Below are 22,871 nucleotides of genomic sequence, written 5' to 3' on the forward strand. Positions count from 1 at the left end.
TTCAGAATCGTTTCTCCTTTTTTACCAAACATTTTATTAATCACCCCCCGGCCCCGCTCCACCACTTCCTTTCCCCTCACAGGAGAGGACATTTGGGTCTTTGCCTGTGTCAGGAGTACTGAGCAATGCTCTGTCATGGAGCCATCACTCCAGAGCTCAGTAGACTGAGAAGACCACTGTAAAAGCAGGTTGGACAGATTTGGGTTCAAGGTGGGGCCTAGCTTTTCAAGGGAGGATGGGGATGGGGTTAGGAGGTGGGCAGCCAGATATTGGCTGCTGACGAGGCAAGAGGAGTTTCAAAGAAATGAAAATCTATCTTTTGAAGACTAGAAAGAAGATATTGGAACTCCTAGAAGAGGTAAGTCATTTGTTAGGGAGAAGCTCAGATGCATTCCTTACCTCACTCAGAGCCTTGGTCCCAGCCTTCAGTGGTCTCACGAGAATTCCACGCTGCTGCTGTAGCCCCACCTATTTTAGGATGGGATGGAGAATGGGTTGTTTTCTTGTTCCTTAGCATGGCTGAATGTGAGCTTTGAATATTCTGGTTACCTGGAAGTGGTAGGGGTGGGAGAGATTCTCGGCTTCAGTTCTGGGATTCAGAATCTTTGGTGGAAGAAGGTGACTGTATGGGGATCAAGACGATGTGGTTAAAAGGTAAAATTCTGTACAGCAGAGATTTATTTTTCTAAAAGTTTTGCGGGATTTTTTTCTCTTACCTCAGAATAGGTTATCTATACATTATTGACTAAAGGTTTTTAAATTGCCTTTAAACCTTAATTTTTCTGGTTAATTTTTTTTTTTTTTTTGCGACACTTGATATATTTAACACCCTATTTATGTACTCCCAGCTCTTCTCATATAAATCGCTTACCAAGACTGCTGATTGAAATGGTCAGAAACTTGTAAATTAAAGGTCTGATAGTACTTTTATTAGTGAAGACTACCCTGAGATGGCCTAAGTGTATCATTTGAGCTCAGAATTTAGCCTGGAGATTATGATGGTAATAACTACTCATGACTCAGTTTCAGGTTCTACAGTTTACACAGATGTACTGAGTGCTTTCCATGAGCTACGCACTGTTTTAAGGCATGTAAATAGCAACCAGATTAGTTAACCAATTATGGCAAGCTGTAGCCCAAATATGAACAATGAGGGAGGATACCAGAACAGTCATTGTCACATGTAACAATCCCCTGACCACAATCCCCTGAAAGGAAGCTCTTTTAAGAGGTGTGCACCTCTGGGACTTCTGAGGCAGAAGCAGCAATAGGAATCTGAACATGTGGGAAGCCTAGAGAAGCCACACACCGGGCCTGAGTCAGCAACCTAAAGAATATTAACTGAGGCTGATCTTTAGCAAAATGCAAGTGTTAAAGATAGTCCATAGACCTAAATGATCATGAAGTCAGATTTTGGCTTAGACAAGTGCTTCTAAGACTTCATTGTACATCAGAATCTCCCGAGGAACTTATTATACCACTTCAGTGGACCGAGAAGGGCCTGCACATTTGTATTTCTAGAAAGTCCCAGGTGAGCCTGATGCTGCTAGTGTGCGGACCACATTTTGAAAACCACTGTTTTTAACAATTAGTGGAGAGGAGCTATACAGAAAGGAACCTAATTAGTTCACTAGCTCATTAGCTGCCTGTCTCTTTAATTCTTAGGTTATCTTTCTGCCTAGAGAAGGCCTTTAAGGTTCTCACAGGCCAGCATCGTTTCCTGAATTGGGTCCTTGCCAAGTTTGAGTAGCCTTTAACCCAGCATCCTTGTGCCTTCAGGCTTTCCCCTCCGCTTGCCTGCCCATCCCACTTTACTTGGAGCTGAGTGTCTAAAGTAGCTGCTGCTTACCTCTGGGCTCAGGTTCCTGGGGCAGAGCTTTCCTTCAGCCACACCTAATGGGTGCAGAAAGATAAAACATTTCTTAAAGCTGTTTTGGTTCCCAGGCATTCAGAACTCTCTGAATTTCTGTAGTATAAATTGGATTTAAAGGACAAAGATAAAGGCCTTTAAAAATGAAGAGATTAAAAGGTTCAGATGTAGAAACTAGTTAAAGGAATGAGTAGGATGGGCTGAGGGGAAGGAAAAGGCACAGGCACCGCCTGACCAGATAGAGGTGTCATTACAAAGTGGTGATCAAGAGACCCCCCTATGGGGCTTAATGCGAGTAAGGGCACCACACCAGGTTACTAAAGTCACACAGCAAACTCCTTTAGGCCCAGAGACTTTTATCCTTCCTTGGGTCAGAGACCTTTTTGAACTTTTCCCCAAAGAAAAACAGAAGTATACATAGACAAGACTTTGTAAGCCATTTCAGTATGTTCACTGAGTACTTCTCTCCACACCCCTCACCCTCGCCTGACTCTGCCCATGTTGCCAAAGTAGAAACACCATGAATTTTATGAGTGACTTTAATGCACATGATCAAGATAGTGCTTAGTAAAAAAAAAAAAAAAAAAAAAAGTGAATCATTTATAGAGTTGTAGAATGCTTTTGTTCTGAGCTAAATCACACCCCTGCCCTCTGTAACAAAAGCTGCCTCACTCTAGTTCAGTAGGGAGTATTTGGTGAGTAGAAACTTATCCTAAACATTTATACTAAATCTTTCAAGAGAGTTGCACAGAAGCCAGTTGAGTTAAAAGGGTCCCAGGCTCTCTAGCCTGTAGCGTCTCACGGTGGAACACACAGGCATTGCTAGGTGGCCATGCCACTAGTATGGCTCTACCCTGTCAACACCTACCTCCAAGCCCACCCTGAGACTGCAGCCTCTACAGGGAAGAATCAGATAAAAATAACTAGACATGAAGACCTTGGAAAAGAAAAGAGTTTATTTTAAAAAGCTTTAGTGTTCTGCCCTGTGCTTACCACCTGGATGGAGCTAGAGTTGAGAGTTACTATCGGCACAGGACTGAAGACAGGAAGGGGTAGATAGAGCTGGGTTTCTGTCAGGAGCGCCCCATCTCGTCTGTTGTGCATTTTTAAAGAGATGGCAGTCCAGCTCCTAGCAGTAAAGTGTAGACTCCCAAGATTCATGTTTTGACTTTACGCACAAGTTAAGCAGAAGTCATTTGCCTCTGTCATGATTTCCCAAACCAGTCTTAAGAGATGCTGGGATAGCAGCAAGTTGGGCTCAAGCCCACACGTCATTTCATTTAGGATCCAGGTAATAAATGCCAACTCTTCTCCTCTAGGACTGTAGTCTCTAGGCTTTTCCACCATAATCCTGAAGCACATGGACCCTCCTTCTCCTTCTAGGACTCGGGATGGCGAGCCTGCAGTCTGTGGGAGGCCAGATAGCCATACTTCCTTCACATGTGAGCAGGAAGCCCGATTTCAGATTCAGCTACTCCTGCGCCAGCAGGGGTCAGCAGTGGGCACTTGGGGTGGTGCTGGGACTTCCTCCTGAGACACAGGCAGGGTTCTGGTGAGACACCCAAGTCAAGGCCACTTCTCAGCCCTAGCTCTGGGCCAGCACAGTCCCTCGGTTTGGCTGCAGCAGCTCACAAGCTCTTAGCTGAGGTTCTGGCATCCAGGGCTCAGCTAGAAATAGGTTGAACAGTGTTGCTAATTCTTCAGAGAAATCCTACAAGGTGACATAAAAGGGAGACGCATGATTCTGAATTATTCATCCTCTCTACTGAAAAATCAATCCCAAGTATAAAGCTGTAGCACTAACCCGTGACTAGAGAACCTAGCTATCTTATTTTTTCCCAGTAGCCTTTTACACTGAAATGGACTTGAAACCTTGTCCCATTAAGGTACTCTGGGATGCTCAAGTTCTGGCAAGGAGAGGGAACTCTGACAGGAGGCTCAGAACCATAGAGTAAGTACTTATCACCATCTGAGTAATAAGCACATTATTTCATCTTGATAAACCCTAGGAGGTATAAATTATTCCCATTTTATAGGTGAAGAAACTAAGATAAAACTTTGCCCTAAATCACAACATTAAGTACTAGACAAAGTTAAAATCCAGGTTATTGATTTTAAAAACCCACACTATGCTCTGCTGCTTTCCAGCTACCTGCCTTCCATGTTCCCTTCCTCCTCTGACAGTCCTTCATACAGTAGCTGCTGAAATTTGAAGTCCCACCAGAACAGCCACTCCATTTTGGGGTGGTCCTGAAGGCACTTGACAAAATCCACCAAGTACGGGAAAGATACTAAGAATGCCAGGTACCATCACTTGCCCCCTTTCAGGATAGACATATGACACTTGTTTTCTCTCCAGGTAAAAGGAGATGAGGACCCCTTACCCCTGGCCACTGGGCCTCACGGAGGCTGTCCAGGCAGGCCTCTATCTCTGTCCGTCCCATCAGACCTTTCTCTACCAGCTCCCGGAGCAAGAACAGCAGCAGGTCCCACTGCAACACATGGAGGAGGAGGTCAGGGTGGTTAGGAGGACTGCGCAGTGACCCTGACTGATAGAAAGGACAGAGCTGCTGAGGAAGGAGAAGACCTGAGATTAAACAGTAAGGGAGTTCATTTTAACATGGAACAGAAAATGAGCACAGCTGCCAGAAAAGGGGTAAGAGAGGAAACAAGCTCATAATGTTTGGGGTGAGGGTGGTGGATATAAGAACGTAATCCCAGAGGACTAAGAGGACTGCCTCCCTGTACCCCTGCATCCACCCACCTCTCTGGCTCACCTCCCTCGGCCGAGTGTCTGCCAGAAGCCCCACGTTTCTTGGGCTCAGCAGCAGATGCAGCGGAATGGGCACCTGAAAGTCGTCCTTCCATAAGGAAAGCAGCAGGTGCAGGAGCCTTCGTGCCTGCCCTCTCTCTAGCCGGTGTTGTGCCGGGGGCCCTAGGACAGGAATTTGGTCTGCAACTATGGGAAGAAAGGAAAGCCAAGCTTTAAGAAATGGAGGCAGGGTTACCTGGCCAGCCCCTGGGAGGAAGAAGAGCAGAAGAAAGTTTCATTTTAATCTTGCTTGTACCCAATCCTGAGAGCTGGGGGATCTGGCAAGAGAGTAAGGTGATAGAAAGGAGCCATACCAAGGAGAGACGCTAACTCCACGGAGCACTTTGCCAGATGCTGCTCAGCAGGTGGGCACAGGAACTGGGGAAAAAGCAAGGAGACCCTGGACATTAGCAGCATCCTTACAGCAGCGGCCCTGAGGCAGCCAATGTAGCTCTGGTTATAGGGCACTGGATAAGGACACTGGAGAACATCCTACCATGTCTTACCTGGCGGCACCGCAGTGTCAGGCCCAGCTGGCCTAGGAGCTGCTCAAGATGCTCTGGGGACACTCCCTCCTCAGGGTCCCGGGGCCCTGAGGCCAGAGAGAGTACATCCTGGGGAGAGCAGAGGTGGGAGTGGAGTGAGGCCACAGATAATGTGGCTTGGGGTGGGGATCAGCCAGTGGAGAGAGGCAGAAGGAAAAGGAAGACAAGACCCCTGGGGTGAAGTAACTGAGCCAAGGTGCGCTTAGACTGAGGCAGGACAGCACAGCTGGGAGAAGCAACCAAGTGGACGAGAGAACAGATGGAGCAGGTAAGCTGAGGAACATGCTGCTAGATTTCAAGAGATGTCACTCATCTTAGGACAAAGCTGTACCTAGCCAGTTCCCAGAGAGTATCTTATTCTGAAAGAATTTAGGGGAACCATCCTACTGCATACATGTAATATTTTCTATCCCTCATGCTTCTCTGTTCATCAAGAGAAATAAGGTTTCAGTACAGAAATCCTCTGTATGTTGAAAACCAGTAGCTAATGGCTACTTAGCCTTTTCTTCTGCCCCATACATGCTCTCTACTTTTAGTCATTCCTCCTTCGTTCCTAGTCCAAATCTTTACTCCTATACTAACTACTACAACCATAGACCAGGGCAAAACAATAAATGGTTTAGGCTTTGCAGGCCAGACAGTGTCTGTCTCAACTACTTAGCTCTGTGCTGTAGCACAAAAGCAGCCCTAGACAATTCATAAATGAACAAGAATGGCTGTGTTCCAACACTTTATTTACAGAACAAGCAGTAAGCTGATTTCCGCCTGTAGGGTGTTTCCTGACCTAGCTCTGCTGTAGTCTGTCTGATGTTTTAAAAATCAAGTTAAAAGTACTGACATTATTTTTACTGTCTGTAACTAAACAAGCATCACCTCCCACATAGAAAGTTTCTAAAATCACATCTCAATACCAGGTGGACTGCCCACTTAAAGACTTTCATACTACACTGGACAGCCATTCACCACCCACCCCCATCACCATCTGTATAATAAGTATTTAGTCAAAAATTTTCATATTTACCTTTTCCCCTTTCCCCCTTTTGGGTGATTTAAGTACCAAAAAAGAACAATTAGGAAAGCCCTTCAATTCAGTACTGTCCTACCTCATCCCATTCAGTACCGAACAAAACGGGAACTAGCTGGACACAGAAAGCTGCAACACAAATACCGGAGCAGACATGAGAGAGGAAGGAGGCCAGGAAAAGAGCGAGAAGTGGGGGAGGGGAGCCGAAGGGATTAGGGAGCCGTGTACTTTGATCTCGGAGATGAGGTGGGAGGGGAGGGGAGCATGGTGCTCACAGGCACGGGAGCAGCCCCTCCGCTCCCCCCGGGCAGCCAGTTCAGGACCCTGGGCTCGAAGCACGCGACCCACTGCCGCTTTCACCTCTCTCCTGATTAGCGCTGCAGGTCAGGTCAGAGGGAGAACAGAAAAGGGGTCACCAAACAGCCCTGCGCTGGCTCACCATGCCTACCCATGCCCTTCACTGTTTCCAGCAGGCTCTGAGTCCCATCTCCCCCCAATGGCCTCTAACTTCCTGCAGTCCACTTCTGAAAAACTTGGTCAGCCACCCCCCTTGCCTGGACCTTACCTGTGATGTTAGCTGACAACCAAGCACAGGCTTTCTCTGTTGCAAGCCCCACAGCAATGTTCTCTGCACTGCTTAGAACCTGTGACACAGAAGTACTGCAAAATCAGGGGCCAGGGGAGGGTTGGGGACAATGACGCATGCCCAAGTCCAGGACTTCATGTACACATTTACACACACCCCTCTCCCACACCAACCGCCTATCCCCCTAGCCCCAGGTCTCCCTCTTACGTACAGCTGCCGGGGTCTCCTCGGGAAGCAGTGCCCGCACCGCCCCAGGGCTCTTCTTTTGGCAGAACCTAAAAGGAGACAGAGATCAGTGATGTCTAGATATTTCAGCCTGTCTCTCAGACATGTCCTGTGTGCACCAATCATGTGAGTGGGGAGGGCTCTGCCTCAGGGTGAAGCACTGTCAGCCCTCTGGCCCCAGCCCAGATGCTGGGAAGAATGGGAGCCCCAACCACCTATGCTTCCATTTCAGCTTGGATTTTGGGTCCCCAAAACCCTAAAGTCAAAGATAGCCTAAGAGGAAAGAATGAAAAAAGTGTGGAGAGAGGACGTGGGATAAAGGATATGTGTGTGAAAGGGGAAAAAAGGTCAGAACAATAAAAGCTAAGAGAGGAGATAAGGGTCCAAACAGACTGGCATCTCTTACTCCCGCCCCTGGGTCAATGCCTGGGCCCCATGGGGGCACAGCTGGGAACACAAGATCTCCAACAGTTGGGCTGGATCTCCCCCTTCCTCTCCCTGCGTCACCAGCTGCTCTTGAAGAAGTGACTCCGCCTGGCGCACCAGATCTGCCACCAGCGTGGCCCTGTAGCAGGGACAGCAATGTTTGGAGGTAGTTGGAAGGGTTGAATCAGAAAGGGGCTGCAAATTCAAGGAAATGTGGTCAGAACTCACTTCAAAGAATGTTACCAATTTTAAGCCTCCCTTCCATACTGTCCTTGCCCCTCCTCTCCCCCCGACCACTCAACTGGCTTTCCTCAGTCTGGCAACAAGGTATAAGGAGTCAAAAGAGGAAAATGGTATGAGAATCAGAATGGGACCCTCAACCCACACTCACTTGATATGTTTGACACAGTTAGAGCCAATTCTCTCTGCCACAAACTCTACAGTCCTGCGCAAGGAGGGAGGCTGGTTGTGGAAAAAGGCTTGGGCCAGCTGTGCCTATGGGAAGGAGGGAGCAGTGCAGTGAAAGGTTCCCTTTCTCTTCTCCAGAGTGGACCCCTGCCTCCACCTGGCCCCTTACCTGCAGCCCCTGGGTGGTCCGCGGAGGCTGGGCTCCCAGGCCTGTGGTGGTGGTGGGGGTGATCTTCCTCACGAAGCCCCCACTCCGCCCACTGCTACCTGATACCCATGAAGCGAGCAGTTTGCGGAGCTCTCCTGCGTCAGAGAAGAGCAAGTGCTTAGTTCTAAAACCCACCCCTCCACCCCGAGCATCATGGACTTTGAGCGTTTGTAGAATAGAGAGACTGAGGCAGTCGGGGAGTACCTAAGAAGAGAACAACCATTAGGATGTTAGGCCCATGGGGTGCCTTCTGGGTATTCTGCAGGGACATGCCAAGGACTAAGGACCATTGGGGGCCAGGGGAGACAACTATTCTTACCGATATAGGGGCAGCAGGTATAGAGTAGATGCTGGTCCACCACAGGCATGCCATCCTGGGGGAGAGAACAGGCCAGAGTTGCGAAGGCAGGCAGGCTTCTCTTCCTTCCCAGTGTGCCAGAAACGGGACAATCAGGTATAAGAATTACATAATAGTTCAGTCTCTATCATGGCTTATCTCCTGCTGGACCTCAGACACCTTGCTTCCTTTATTTCTGTGAACCCCATGGCTCTGGCTGGACCCCAACACTTACCAAACCATGCTCTAAAGCTACTGTGTCCACCTCAAAGGTATCCACCTGACCCTCTTCCAGAAAGAACAGGTCCTCAGGGACTGTGGGAATCTGGCAAGAGATTAGAGCAGCACCAGCTCCAGTTAATGCTTGAAAGCTTCATCATACTTTCTACCTCATGGTTCCAGGGTTTAGACAATCTTCCTCTGAAACTATGGTAATTCCCTTACTTCCTCTGAACTTTATCTTCTGGTCCTGACCCTAAACTCAAATACTCTCCCCTCCCTATCTCTAGCCAGAACAGCCACCCCCAACTCCCTCCCCAAATAGGACCCTCACTCGGCCAACCTGGAAAAGCCAGCCCAGGACAGCAAGCAGCAGCAGCTTGTTCAGAAAGCACATCTCCCCTTCACTTTCTTTTGACAAGACCAAGCTCCTAAAAGGTAAATGAGGGTGTCAACTAAATTTATGCGTAGAAAGAAACAGAATGCAGTAAAAGAAAGCTATAATTGGGAAGTTAATTCTCAAAAGCAGACCTAGAAGGGACTGCTGTTGTGCAGGCAACCAGGATCTCTTCAGTGCCCCTGCCCAGATCTGTTCTCCATCTCAGCTAGGCCATAGTAGGAATAGTAAAAGTCCAAGGAAAGAACCAACTGCCCAGTCTTTCCCTGTGGACCAAATCCTGCCTCTCCTCTAAGGGTCAGTTATGGCTACAGTACCACATAGGAAGCACATGCTGCTCAACTCTCTTCATTAACAATGGCCTAAGCAACGTTCTACCTGCACCCTGTTCTTAAGCCTTGCCTTTTCTCTACTCACCGATGTAGATGTAGCAAGAGAGTGAAGATGCTGCGGTAATAGTCCAGCATGGGAACAATGTGGTCAGCAAGAGAAAGGAACTCCACCAACCAGGGCACTGTGAGCACTGCTCGGCGGGCCCGCAGCCCCTGCTGCAGCAGAGCTCGTACATCCAGGGCTGGGGGCACCTGGTGGGGCCAGAACTCAGTCAGTGGGCAGGTCCCAGGAAACTGGGGAGTGCTCTCTAACTCCAATGCTTTATGGCTCTTTCCAGCTCCCTCCTTACCAGAGCCCCCATTCACCTGGCTCCTCAGGGCCAGAATGGAGTCCTGGAGCTCACGGGTTGGGGGTGGTTCAGGTCCCCGGTATGGCAGGAAAGCCACAAAGCCCAAGAATTTAGCCAAAAGCCTCAGGCTGAGTAGCACCACAGCAAACTGCCTCCGTTCACCCTGCCGGGGATCAGGGAAGGAAAAGGTCCTAAGCATTACGGCATCTAGAAAAATTCCAAATTTGTTACAAAGTTCTTGAAAATACCTGTTTCCTCCTAGGTCAGAACCCCTTCAACTCCCTTGTTCTGCTTTCTAACCTGCCAGTCCACGTCTGACTCTCCATCTTCATCACTAGGCTCAGGCTGAGGCAGAACAAAACCGTTGAGCTCCCGGATCTTCAAACTCAGACTATCCATGAGATGCTGATTAAACTGGAAGCTAGGAAGGACAGCAAGAAAGAAAACAAAAGGCACTGGAAGAGGTGTAAGAACTGAAGAAAGAAGAGGGGGTCCAGACAGAAAGCCTCAGGGAGTTTCAGAGGGAGGCCAAGTAGCAATGAGGTTGCCCACATGGTGGAAGAATGAGAAGCAGTGCTTAAGGTCAAGAGCACAGGGTAGGTAAACGCCTCTTCTCATGACCACATCAAACTTACAACTAAATTACAGAGCAACCGTCACTGAGAACCATCTAAAGACTAGCTAAACAGAAGTCCTATAACCAAGGATAAGCCATGTTGAGACCGGCAGGAGGGGCAAAGGGGCATGTCCCATACCCACGTGTGGCAATTAAAAATTGGGAGGGATATCTTGGTTGCAGAGGTCTCCCCTGAGGAGCCAGGGGTCACAGCCCAAGCCACCAGTGCCAGAAAGAGGAGTCCCCATAACTCCTGGCTGTGAAAACTAGGAGGGATTGTGTCTGAGTGAGATGAAAGGTGATCCTCTTGAGAGGTCTGTGCACTCACTTGTCACAGACTTACTCGCTCTGGGCTCTAGCACAGGGGCAGCAGCAGCTTGAAAAATGCCAGGGACATACAGGGAAGAACTGAATTGACTAGCTTCACAAAGAGAGCTGGAGTGGCAGAGGTCAGGGCAGCTCTATTCGGCAATGGAAGCACTGGCAGGTGCCACTGTTCCTCTGTTGATTTTTTTTCACACCCAGCTGGCAGGCACAGGCAGGCACCAAATCTGTGCTCTCCTTTAACCTGGTGATTCCCTAAGACCCTGCCTCACCCTACAGCCACATTCAGCTCAAGCTGTTTCCAGTGGCTTTTCCACATGAGTGGCCAACCCTGACTCGTGCTGTGGACTTCTAAAGTCTCTCAAAGGTCCACAAACCCCAAACACATAGTGGCTAGCCTTGGCATGCCCTATACCTCTTGCTAAGGGACCCCAAGCACAAGTGATGACTAGTTTTAAATTGTATTGCAACTTATATCAAGTGGCCCCCAAGCCTGGTATAAGTGGCAACTAATCTTGGAGTGTAGCTCCACCTAAGCAGCCACAAACCCAACACAAGAGGTGGCTGGTCTAAGCTCATACAGTGGTGCCCACCAAAGGGTCCTAAAGCCCTGCATTAGTGGCAGCTGGCCTCAGTTCATAGCATAGCCCCTTCGAAACACCTCCAAACCTAGCAACAGTGGCAAACAAACACAGATGACTTTGTAGCTCCCACCAGGTGGCCCGAAGCTGAGCATAAACGGTGGCTGACCTTGGCCTGCAGCAGAGCTCCTACTAAGAAGCTCCAGAACCAACACACCTGGTGGCCAGCTTCAGACCACAACAGAGTACTACTCTACCAGTTCCACAAATGACATACCTGAAGGGCAGACTCGACTGGCACCCCAGCCCTGCTAAAACGACCTGTTCCATAGAGTCAGTCCCCTGCACAAAAGCCTATCTGCTACAGACACGATTACCCCTCACAGCCAGTCATCCTGAAGGTCAATGCCATCCACTGACATGTCAAGAGCAATCAAGGCTCAACTATAACAGGAGGGCACACACAATCCATAGAAAAGACATACCTGGAACACCTGGATCAGGTGTTTGGGAGACTATACCACGAGGCCTTACAGGGCACTACATAAGGCTACTCTGCCAAAACCAGGAAATACAGCAGATCTACCCAATACATAAAAACAAACACAGGGAGGCAGCCAAAATGAGGAGACAAAGAAACATGTCCTAAATGAGATAAATGGAGACAAGGATCTACCAGACATGAGGTTCAAAACACTAGTTAAAAGGATGTTCAATGAACTTAAGGGAAGAATAGATTATCTCAGTGAGAACCTCAACGAAACCATTAAAAAAAAACAAAAACAAACAGAAATGAAGACTATAATAACTGAAATGAAGAACACATTTGACAGAATTAATAACAGATCAGATGAAGCAAAGGATCGAATCAGCGATCTGGAATACAAGGTAGAATACACCCATTCGGAACAGCAAAAAGAAAAAAAAGAATAGAGTTAAGGGAACTCTGGGACAACATCAAGCCTACCAACACTCGCATCACAGGGGTTCCAGAAGGAGAAGAGAGAAAGGGATTAAAAATCTATTTGCAGAAATAATGACTGAAAACATCCTGAACCTTGTGGAGAAAATAGATACACAAGTCCAGGAAATACAGAGGGTATCCAACAAGGTGAATCGAAAGAAGCCCACACCAAGACACATCATAATTAAAATGCCAAAGGTTAAAGACAAAGAATCTTAAAAGTAGAAAGAAAAGAAGTTGGTTACCGTTCAAGGCAGCTCCCATAAGATTAACAGCTAATTTCTCAACAGAAATCAGGCCAAAAAGGAATGTCATAAAGCACTCAAAGTTATGAAAAGCAAAGACCTAAAAACAAGATTACTCTATCAAGAAAGCCTATCATTTAGAATCAAAGGAGAGAGAAAGAATTTCCCAGAGAAGAGCTAAAGGAGTTCATCACCACTAAACCAGTATTACCTGAAATGTTAAAGGGATTACTTCAAGAGATCAAAAATATGAATAAGAAAATATAGGAAAGAAAAAATTCTCACTGACGAAGCTGACTACTTAGTAAAAGCAGTGGATCGATCAACTATAAAGCTACTACAAGGTTAAAAGGAAGGCCATGTGTAATTACAATGATAAATTAAGGGATACACTGAAACACATATGCACGAAAGAAGTAAAAAAATGACAAAAACATAAATGTGTAGGGGGTGAGTAACAATTGTGTTGATTTTAGAATGCAGTCGAAATTACATGACCATCAACTGAAAAAAGACTGCTATAAACTTGGCTTGTTATGTATGAAGTACACGGTAACCACAAACCAAAAATGTACAAGAGATATACAAGAAATAAAGAGAAAGGAATCCAAATTCGATGCTATAGAAAATCATCAACATTCAAGAGAGCAAGAAAGGAGCAGAGAACTACAAAAAACAATCAGAAAACGATCAGTAAAATGGCAATAACTACACAGTATCAAGAATTAATTAAAATGTAAATGGACTAAATGCTTCAATCAAAAGACACAAGGTAGCTAAATGGATTAAAAAAACGACCTGTACATATGCTGCCTACAAGAGATCCACTTCAGATCAAAACACACAGACTGAAAATAGAGAAATGGAAAAAGATGTTTCATGCAAATGGAAAAAAAAGCTAGGGTAGCAATATTTATAATAGACAAAACAGACTTTAAACAAGGGCTGTAGCAAGAGACAAAGAAGGGCATTTCATAATGATAAAGGGATCAATCCAACGAGAGGGTATAACTCTTGAAAACATTTATACACCCAACATAGGAGCAACTAAATATATAAAGCAAATATTGACAGACATAAAAGGAGAGAGCAACAGAATTACAGTCATGGCAGGAGACTTTAACACACCGTTGACATTAACAGATAGATCACTGAGACAGAAACAGTGACCTTAAATGATACATTAGACCAGATAGACTTAACTGATATTTTTAGTACATCACCCAAAAGCAGGAGAATATACATTCTTTTCACATACATATGGAAAATTTTCCAGGAAAAACCACATGTTAGTCCACAAACAAGTATCAATAAATTTAAGAATAATGAAATCACACTAAGTATCTTCTCCAATCACAATAGTATGAAACTAAAAATCCATTACAAGAAGAAAACTGAAAAACACATGGAGGCTAAATAACATGCTACTAAACAATGAATGGGTTAACAACATGATCAAGGAAGAAATCAAAAGATACATTGAGACATATGATAATAAAAACACAATGACTCAAAATCTATGGGACATAGCCAAAGCTGTTGTAAGAGAGAAATTAATAGCAATATAGGCCTTATAAAACAAGATAAATCTCAAATAAACAATCTAACCTTACACCTAAAGGAACTATAAAAGGACAAACAAAGCCCAAAGTGAGTAGAAGGAAGAAAATAATAAAGATCAGAGAGGAAATAATCAAAATAGAGTCTATGAAATGACAGAAAACATTGATGAAACCAAGAGCTATTTATTTGAAAAGATTAACAAAATTCATAAACCTTTAGCCGAACCATCAAGAAAAAAAGAGGGCCCAAATAAATACAGAAATGAAAAAGAAGTGAAAACCAACGGCACAGGAATACAAAGGATCCTAAGAAAATACTACAAACACCTATATACCAACAAATTGGACAACCTGGAAGAAATAGAGAAATTTCTAAAACATACAATATTCCAAGGATGAATCAGGAAGAAACAAAATCTGAACAGAATGATAACTGCTAACAATACTGAATCAATAATCGAAAAACTCCCAACAAAAGCCCTGAACTAGATGGCTTCACAGATGAACTTTACCAAACATTTAAAGAATTAACACATATCCTTCTCAAACTATTCCAAAACACTGAAGAGTCCCCAAATTCATTGTATGAGGCCAGCATTACCCTGATACCAATACCAGGCAAAGACACTACAAAAAAAAGAGAAAATTATAGGCCCATATCCCTGATAAACATAGATGCAAAAATCTTCAACAAAATATTAGCAAACTAAATTCAGCAATATCTTAAGAAGATCATACACCATGATCAAGTGGGATTAATTCCTGAAATGCAGAGTTGGTTCGATATCCACAAATGAATTAACATGATAAACCACATAAAAAAAATGAAGGATAAAAACTGAAATGATATCAATAGATGCAGAAAAAACATTTGACAAAATCCAACTTCTATTTATTATAAAAGCTCTTAGCAAAATGGAGGTAGAGGGAACATACCTCAACATAGCAAAGGCCATATATGATAAACCCACAGCTAACATCATATTCAACAGAGAAAAGCTGAAAGCTTTTTCTTTAAGATCTTGAACAAGACAAGGATTTCCACTTTCACCACTTTTATTCAACATAGTACTGAAAGTCCTAGCCACAGCAATCAGAAAAGAAAAAAATTAATAAAAGGCATCCAATCGGAAGGGAAGAAGTAAAACTCACTACATACAGATGACACGATACCCTAGAGAACCCTAAAGTATCCACCAAAAACTATTAGAATAAATGAATTTAGTAAAGGAGCAGGATACAAAGTATTCAGAAATTGGTGGCGTTTTTATATACTAATAACAAACTATCAGAAAGAGAAATAAAAACAATCCCATTTATTCAAAAATAATAAAATTCCTAGAAATAAATTTAACCAAGAAGCTAGAAGACCTGTACTTGGAAAACTGTTAAAACATTAATGAAAGAAGGTGAAGATACAAAATGGGAGCATATAACATGCTCATGGATGGGAAGAATTAATATTAAAATGCCTATACTACCCAAGGCAATCTACAGATTCAATGCAATCCCTAACAAAATACCAATGGCCTTTTCCCCAGAAGTAGAACAAATAATCCTAAAATTTATATAGAACCACAAAAGACCCCAAATAGCCAAAGCAATCTTGGGAAAGAAGAACAAAGTTGGAGGTATCACGCTACCTGTTATCAAACTATAGTACAAGGCTATAGTAATCAAAACAGCATGGTACAAACATAGAACAGGCACATAGATCAATGGAATAGAGTAGAGAGGCCAGAAATAAATTCATACCTATTAGGTCAATTTATGACAAAGGAGGCAAGAATATGCAATGGGGTAAAAAGACTGTCTCTTTAATAAACGGTGTTTGGAAAATTGGATACAAGCAGGCAAAAAAAAAAAAAATGAAATTAGACTACTTTCTTACATCATATACAAAAATAAATTCAAAATGGATTAAAGACTTAAAAAAGATTTGAAACCATAAAACTCCTAGATGAAAACACAGGCAGTAAACACTGTGACATTGCTCTTAGCAATATTGTTTTGGAAATGTCTCCTCGGGCAGAGGAAACAAAAGAAAAAAATAAACAAATAGAACTAAATAAAACTGAAAAGTTTTTGCAAAGGAAAAGGGGACCTACTGAATGGGAGAAGATACTCGCCAATGATACATCTGATAAGGGGTTAATATCCAAAATATATAAGAAACTTATACAACTTGACACCAAAAAAACAATTTAATAAAAAAAATGGGCAGAGAATCTGAATAGATATTTCTCCAGAGAGGACATACAGAAGGCCAAGAGACATAAAAAGATGCTCAACATCACTAATCATCAGGGAAATGCAAATTAAAACCATGACATATCACCTCACAACTTTCAGAATGGCTATCATCAAGAAATCAACAAGTGCTGGTGAGGATGTGGAGAAAAGGGAACTCTGATGCACTGTTGGTGGGACTGTAAATTGGTGCAGCCGCTATGGAAAACAGTATGGAGGTTCTTCAAAAAATCAAAAATAGAACTACCATGTGACCCAGCTATTCCACTGCTGGATATTTACCTAAAGAAATCCAAAACACTAATTTGAAAAGACATGCACCACTATCTTCACTGCTGCATTATTTACAATAGCCAAAATATGGAAACAACCTACATGTCTATCGATAGATGATCGGATAGAAGATATGGTACCCATATACAATGGATTACTACTCGGCCATAAAAAAGAATATTTATTATTTAGCACAATACCCTTTAGGCCCATTCATTTTGTTACCACTTGTAACAAAATGAATGGGCCTAAAGGGTATTGTGCTAAATAAGTCAGAGAAGGACAAATACCATGTGATTTCACTCATATGTGGTATGTAAAAAACAAAATAAATGAACAAACAAAACAAACTCATAGATAACAGAGAACAAATTGATGGTTGCCTGATGGGAAAAATATTGGATGTGTAAAAAAAAAAAAAAGGAAGAAATTAAGAAGTATAAATTGCCAGTTATTAAAACAGTCACAGGAATATAAAGTACAACATAGAGAATATAGTTAATAATATTGTTATAACGATGTACGCCTTCAGGTGGGTACTATACTTATTGGGGTGATCGCTTTGTAAGTTATATAAATGTCAAGTTACTATGTTGTACACCTATATTGTATGTCAACTAAATTGGAAAAAAAATGAGAAGGAAAATGGAGGCAGGAAGTGTGAGCTAGAAGGAGCCCAGATATCACCCAGTCCCACCCTTTTATATTCCAGGCAAAGAAGAAAGGACTGTCTGCCCTTCTGGGAAGACAAATCTCTCCTGGCCTTTGCCCTACTCCTGCAAGACAGAGGAGCCTTTACCTGCTGGCACTCAGGATGAAGTCCCTGAAGAATCCCTGACAGCCTGGGAAGGAGGGGGGTGGGCAAGGACCCCCACTGCTCTGAGGGGCAGCAAGCCGTTCCTGTAGGCGCCGCAACCGCCCCAGCTTGTCAGCTCCAAGCATACTTAACACATCCAGAGCCTCGCCCAAGACAGTGCCACCAGCACCACCAGGACTCTGACACATCTGGGGTAAGGGGGGAGGAGAGAAAAAAAACAATAAGTTTCTCTAGAAAAAAAGACTGAACAAAATAAAGAGGAAGTAATAAACAGTTATGGAATGCCAACCCTCTGTCAGGTACCACACACACGTTTTTCAAGGTAGGATTTATATTGTTTTACAGGTGAAGAAACTGAAACTGCAAGATTAGACATTTGCCTAGGCTTCTCTACAGCTAGAATCTGAAACCAGGACCATCAGAGTCCTAAGCCCACGCTCTACAACAGGACAAATCAAGGGCAAGGAAACAGTGAGAGGCTGAAGGCAGGCAGGGGTGCAGGGTATGTGAGGAGTCCCAGAGAGGTGGGGGTGCACCCTGACTCCATTATCTCTGGCTGCCTGAGTTTCAACCACCACCCAAGGAGCAGAACTGTTCAAACTCTAGCCTAAGACCTGCCTGGCTGTCCATCCTATCCCACAGTGCCAGCCATTACTTTGCTGTCTACAATGCCTACTGTTCACTGTAGGTTAATCTCCTCCTGGGACTGTTACCTGGAGAAGCTGTTTTTGGAAAAGCCGAACAAAATGACTGTGGCTGCAGGCTGCAGAGAGCTGACCCATCATGGCTCTGAGGAATAAGAGGCAGGAATGGAGTGTGAGGGAGGGGAAAGGGGGTAGAAAGATCTGAGAGAACAAACCAATCCTTGGGCTTTTCAGCCTTTTTCCAGGGACTTGAGCAGAACTCCGCCAGAACTGGCCAGCACAAGGATACAGGAAAAAGTAAACTTTTCTCAGCTTTGAGATCCCTTTAAGGCTAGGGATTTGCTTAGCCAAACAAGAAATATCACCTCTCTAATCTTCACTATACTAAGTGCCAGTGAGCTTCATGACCCATGTGGAAGGTAGATCACTGGACAGAGGATATGCTTGCTCCATCCTAGTTATCTAGCTATGCAAAGTTATTAGAAATGCCAAACTAGAAGATTAAGAACATGGAGGTTAGAAAGGGTCTAAACAGTGACTTGGGCCAAAACTCAAGTAACCTGGAATAGGAGCTTTGCACTTTTTCAAGCATTCACCACCACAGAACAAGTATGAGTCATTTCTGAGTAGAAGGAGCTGGAGAGACAGATCCCTTTGAGTAGAGGCACAGTTGGCAATAACTGAAGAGATTAAGGAGGATAGAAGATAACAGCTTCAGGCTGGAAAGAGTTGGAGGAAAGCCTTCCTCCAATCAGCTACCCAAGCTCTACTGAGATGCTCACTGCGAGAATCAAGGACAAAGTGACCAGTGTGTGAGCACCTACCTGATCCTGCTGCCCAAGCCCTTCTCAAAATCCCATCCAGGCTCCTCATGGTGATCTTCCCACTCTCGAAGCACCTCATAAAACACATCCCTGATAGACATAAGAATGCCTGATCAACTGAGGCACAGCTAATCTAATTCCCAGTTGACCTAACTCAATCCCAGGAGTGCCTTCCCTTGCTCAGAAGTGAGGACAGGACGATTCACAGTCCAGTCTCCAAAGTTCTCTACAGGGTGATGATACTACAACCCAGGAGCAGCAGCACATCACATGTTTCACATACTTCAGTGGTTAGTGAAAGCTGATCAGGCTCTCTCTTATCTGAGAACTCTGTGACTAAAGTCATATACTTGTGAGGCTATTAAAATCAGAGGTTCAAGTCCATGGGCACTAAACAGAATAGAGCTAAGCAGCTCTTACGATGGTTGGCAGGAAGGGCCTGGTGGTGCTAAACCATCACTTGTTAGTGCCAAACTTCTAGTTTCTATGAACATGACATAGGTTGCCTATCTCAAAGTAAATGCGGACTCATCCCCTCTCCCCAAATTCCCTTTTCTTATCACCTCTGTTTTTTAAAAGTATGAAAGGCTCGGTCACTGGAGAAGTTGGCACGATTGTCAGTTTCTGGCTGAAAGGAGACAGCTTGAACAGAGGGTGGCATCGCCAGAGAAACCTAAAATATGGCAGTGACATTAGGGACAGAAGCCTGAAGAGTTCATGCTCAGAAAATTTCATCTCCGTATTCCTGCCCAGAGTTGGCCCATAGGACACTAGTATGGCTTGGAAGGGGCAGGTCTGGGCTAGGAGACATCTAAGATGGGATCACTACCTTGGCAGCACTGCCCTCGTAGGCAGCTCGGAGGCGGCCTTGCAGAGCGGGTGAGAAGCACAGTAACCGCTCATTCTCAGCCAACAGCTTCAAGGTCCCTTTGTCCAGGTACGAAAGAACTCTACAGGGTCAAGAGCACATGACTGAGAATGGGACACACATTGCAAAAAGGAAGCTGGCACCTATATAACCACTCAGAACATCGTCTGGAGCATGGAACAGGTGTGTAAGGCAAAGCCACAGATCAAGGATTAAAAATGATGGAGGCAAAGGGGGAGGAAATGAGACCTTATGGGGCAGGGAGCAAGAGAGCAAGACAGGACATTAGACATTAACCCAAAGGTCAGCCACCAAGACCACAGGGGGCGCTTTGATTCTTTTAGGGGCTGAATTCATAGTCTTAGCACACAATTAAAGATTACGTGTTGGAAAAGGCCCTGAGTCACTGCATTTGTGTTAAGCACAAGCATGTACCCCAAGTGGCCAGAGAACCAAGTAGACAAGGGGAATAAGACTTAAATGCCTCTGCTGGGGAAACTTACTGAAACTGATGCTCCAAAACCTGCACTGCAAAGAAGACACAATCGTGGACACTCTGGAACAGTGGGCTTTCCAGGGAATCTAGAATAGTACCAGGCTGCCAGTTAAGAATTATTCCATATCTAGACCCCATTTCTCAAAAAGAGGCTTGCTCACTGACCTAGGGCTCCTGGACTTGGTTCAAGGTTACTGTTCTTGGTGGCCACCATCCTCCGAGCTGTAAGGAGCTGAAGGACGAAGAAAAGCTCCAAGAAGAGGTTTGGCACCAGATTTTCTGGATATAAAAAGGAAACCCCAGTGTTATTAGGCACCATTCAGAACCAAGGCTCAGTTCTACATGCCTTATCAATTATCTTACCCTATAGTTCTACAAGTTATCTCCACTGCAGCACCCTTTGTTCTCACTTGCCTGCAATGCATGAAGAGTAGACAAGGGCTACCAGCTCCAGGCGCTGGCGGGAAGACACTTTGGCAGGATCAGCAGGTTCAGCTGTGAGGCTTCCTGTCCGGCTGGGGAGGGGAGATCCTGATTCTGAGGTGGAACAGGTGGGGGCAGGTAACTGCTGCAGCTGCTTAGAGCTATGAAGATAGAAGGGTGATGTCATGATCAGTCAACTGGCTTCCCCTCCACAGCCATACTCAGGTTCCTCCAGGGAGGACATCTATGGCCCAAGAAACAGACGGGGATGGGGAGTGGGGGGTGGGAGACACACAAATCCATCTCAGGGAAAAGCCCTGAAGATCCCCTTACAGGAAGGAAGCTAACAATCCAGGGAGCAGTAAGGCCATACCGTTCTTTCTTGAGCATCTCCCGCTCCTCCTGCAGACTTCTGCAACCTGGGGGAAGGCCATGGCCCCAAGGGCTAGAATCCAGGACTGAGGATTGGGAACTGGGGACACAGTTGATTGGGGGTGAGGTGAAGCAGGTCTTGGGCTTGGAGAGTGACCGCTCTTCACTCACTGGAGTTGGGTTGATCCTGCGTGAAGGCTTCGTCCTGCTGAGAGTAGCCACAGGTTTTCCCCAAATTCCCATCTTCAAGCATCCACAACAGCTGGGGCCCTTGTAACACGCCCCTCATCATTGTAGTTATTTCATCCCCAACCATCTAGCTATTTCCACGCTCTACTACGGAGCGCCCAACCTTAATTTACTTCCCTAGCACAGCTTTTGTACCACCCGTTTCCTGGATGAGGGCTGATTCTCACCCTGCAGGGCCGGGGGGAACCGAGCCTACGGGAGGGAACTCCTCCAGGTTGCTGAGGTTCGGCGGATCAGAGTGCGTGAGGCTGGGGCTGCCGGGGCTGCTAGAGGCCCTAGGCCTCCGGCCACCCGCCCAGGGCAGGCTCTCCCCACTGACCCCCTCCTCCAGGCTCCCCGGGCCGCGGCCACCTCGCTCGCGGGCCGGCCCCGGGCCCCGCCTCCTGCCCCCGCGGCGGGCTGATGGGGCCTCAGCAGCAGCGGCCGCAGCGGCGGCGGCGGCAGCGCTCGAAGTCTCGGTCGGAGGGAAGAGCTGGCTGCGCGCCCCGCGGCCGCCCCGCGGCGGGCCTCCGGGCCTCCCTGGCAGGGCTGTTGAGGAGCCTGGGCCCTTGGCGGGGGTTGGGGGACCCTGCGGGAGGACGCGGCTACTCTGCTCCCTCAGGAAGTTCAGCAGGAACGGCACGAATTCCTTCCGCAGTGGTTGGAGTGAGTTCAGCGCGGCCGCTTCCCCAGGGTCATCCTGAGGGAGAAGCGGAGAGGGACAAGAGGGTCAGCTGCCAGCCCAGGGCCGCGAGCACCCGGACAGCCCTGGCAGAGGCCCCTAGCTGGAGCGCACTCGGCCCGGACTGACAGCCAGACACCGTAGAGAAAGCGGACCAAAGGGGTGGTATCTCCCGCGGAAGGGAGATTCGGGTCAGGCCTGGAGGCGTGTCGGCGCTGTTACCTCCGAACTCTGGGCGCTGCGCGCGATCCACCGCACGGCAGCTGCGACCGACACCTCCTCTCGCAGCAACGACTCCAAAACGGCCGCCATCCCGGTCGGGGCGCTCCGAAGCGATTGCGCAGGCGCTGGCGCGCCGCGGACGGCCTGGGAGGGGCGGGGCTTGCGTCGAAGGGCGACGGTTGGGCCGCTGGGCGGTGGGGCGGGGCCAGGGGTGGTGGCGGCGGAACTTCCTCAGGCTGAGGCTTGGCTCAGGCCTTCAATCAAGAGCTGCGTCTGGTTTCGCAGTCTCTGCGAACCGGCCTGGTGGTCAGCTAAGTGCGGCCGCATCGCTATCAGTGCGGCCCGGCTCCGTCTGTCCTGCTCCGACGGGCGACCTGCCGAGACTCAGGGATCCTACGGGGAAGTCTGAGGGGTCGGGAGAGCGGCCAGACGGTAAAGGTGAACAATTCTCCGCAGAGACACCTGCCTATACATTCTGTGATAAGCATTCATTTATTTCAAGAGTTTGTTTTATAGAGTCAACTGTCATCACCCTAAAAAAAGTTACTATAAAGTTAGCCTAGCCTCATCTGACCTTGTCTTTCTCAAAGGCTGAGTTTTCAATCCCCTGGCCCATGCTGTACCCACAGGTTTTCCAGCACCTAACATTAACCGACTGACCATTTAAGACTTTAAGCAAGAATTCTTGCCTAGGAGGCTTTTTATAATCCTCATCCCACAACCCCTAAAGTTATCTCTGGC

The 22,871-nt window shown here is 46.2% G+C and overlaps 1 protein-coding gene across 8 annotated transcripts; it reads right to left on the reverse strand.

Moving 5' to 3' along the window:
* Positions 1 to 14: 14 nt before the first annotated feature.
* On the reverse strand, positions 15 to 22,257 carry CDAN1 (codanin 1). Of its 8 annotated transcripts, XM_023527789.1 has the most exons (31): positions 22,131 to 22,240; positions 21,415 to 21,926; positions 21,000 to 21,206; positions 20,618 to 20,787; positions 20,369 to 20,482; positions 20,211 to 20,289; positions 19,669 to 19,789; positions 19,403 to 19,512; positions 18,840 to 18,929; positions 18,085 to 18,160; positions 17,354 to 17,559; positions 10,040 to 10,160; positions 9,756 to 9,902; positions 9,475 to 9,641; positions 9,004 to 9,091; positions 8,677 to 8,766; positions 8,424 to 8,478; positions 8,066 to 8,199; positions 7,880 to 7,983; positions 7,469 to 7,627; positions 7,049 to 7,112; positions 6,817 to 6,895; positions 6,480 to 6,628; positions 5,189 to 5,296; positions 4,997 to 5,060; positions 4,648 to 4,829; positions 4,255 to 4,362; positions 2,864 to 3,581; positions 1,850 to 1,893; positions 550 to 622; positions 15 to 468 (listed from the first exon to the last, which is right to left on the reverse strand). In XM_023527789.1, exons 1-28 carry the CDS (start codon positions 22,218 to 22,220, stop codon positions 3,456 to 3,458), a joined length of 3,720 nt encoding a protein of 1,239 aa, XP_023383557.1. In that variant the 5' UTR covers positions 22,221 to 22,240; the 3' UTR covers positions 15 to 468; positions 550 to 622; positions 1,850 to 1,893; positions 2,864 to 3,455. The 8 variants fall into 8 exon arrangements, with proteins under 8 accessions (XP_023383557.1, XP_023383561.1, XP_011353280.1 ...); XM_023527793.1 differs by having other exon boundaries at positions 15 to 622; positions 22,131 to 22,257; XM_011354978.2 differs by having other exon boundaries at positions 15 to 622; positions 21,000 to 21,203.
* Between the last annotated feature and the right edge of the window lie 614 nt (positions 22,258 to 22,871).

This window comes from Pteropus vampyrus, unplaced genomic scaffold (genome assembly GCF_000151845.1).
Source record: "Pteropus vampyrus isolate Shadow unplaced genomic scaffold, Pvam_2.0 Scaffold19, whole genome shotgun sequence".
In the NCBI taxonomy this organism is placed as follows: domain Eukaryota; kingdom Metazoa; phylum Chordata; class Mammalia; order Chiroptera; family Pteropodidae; genus Pteropus; species Pteropus vampyrus.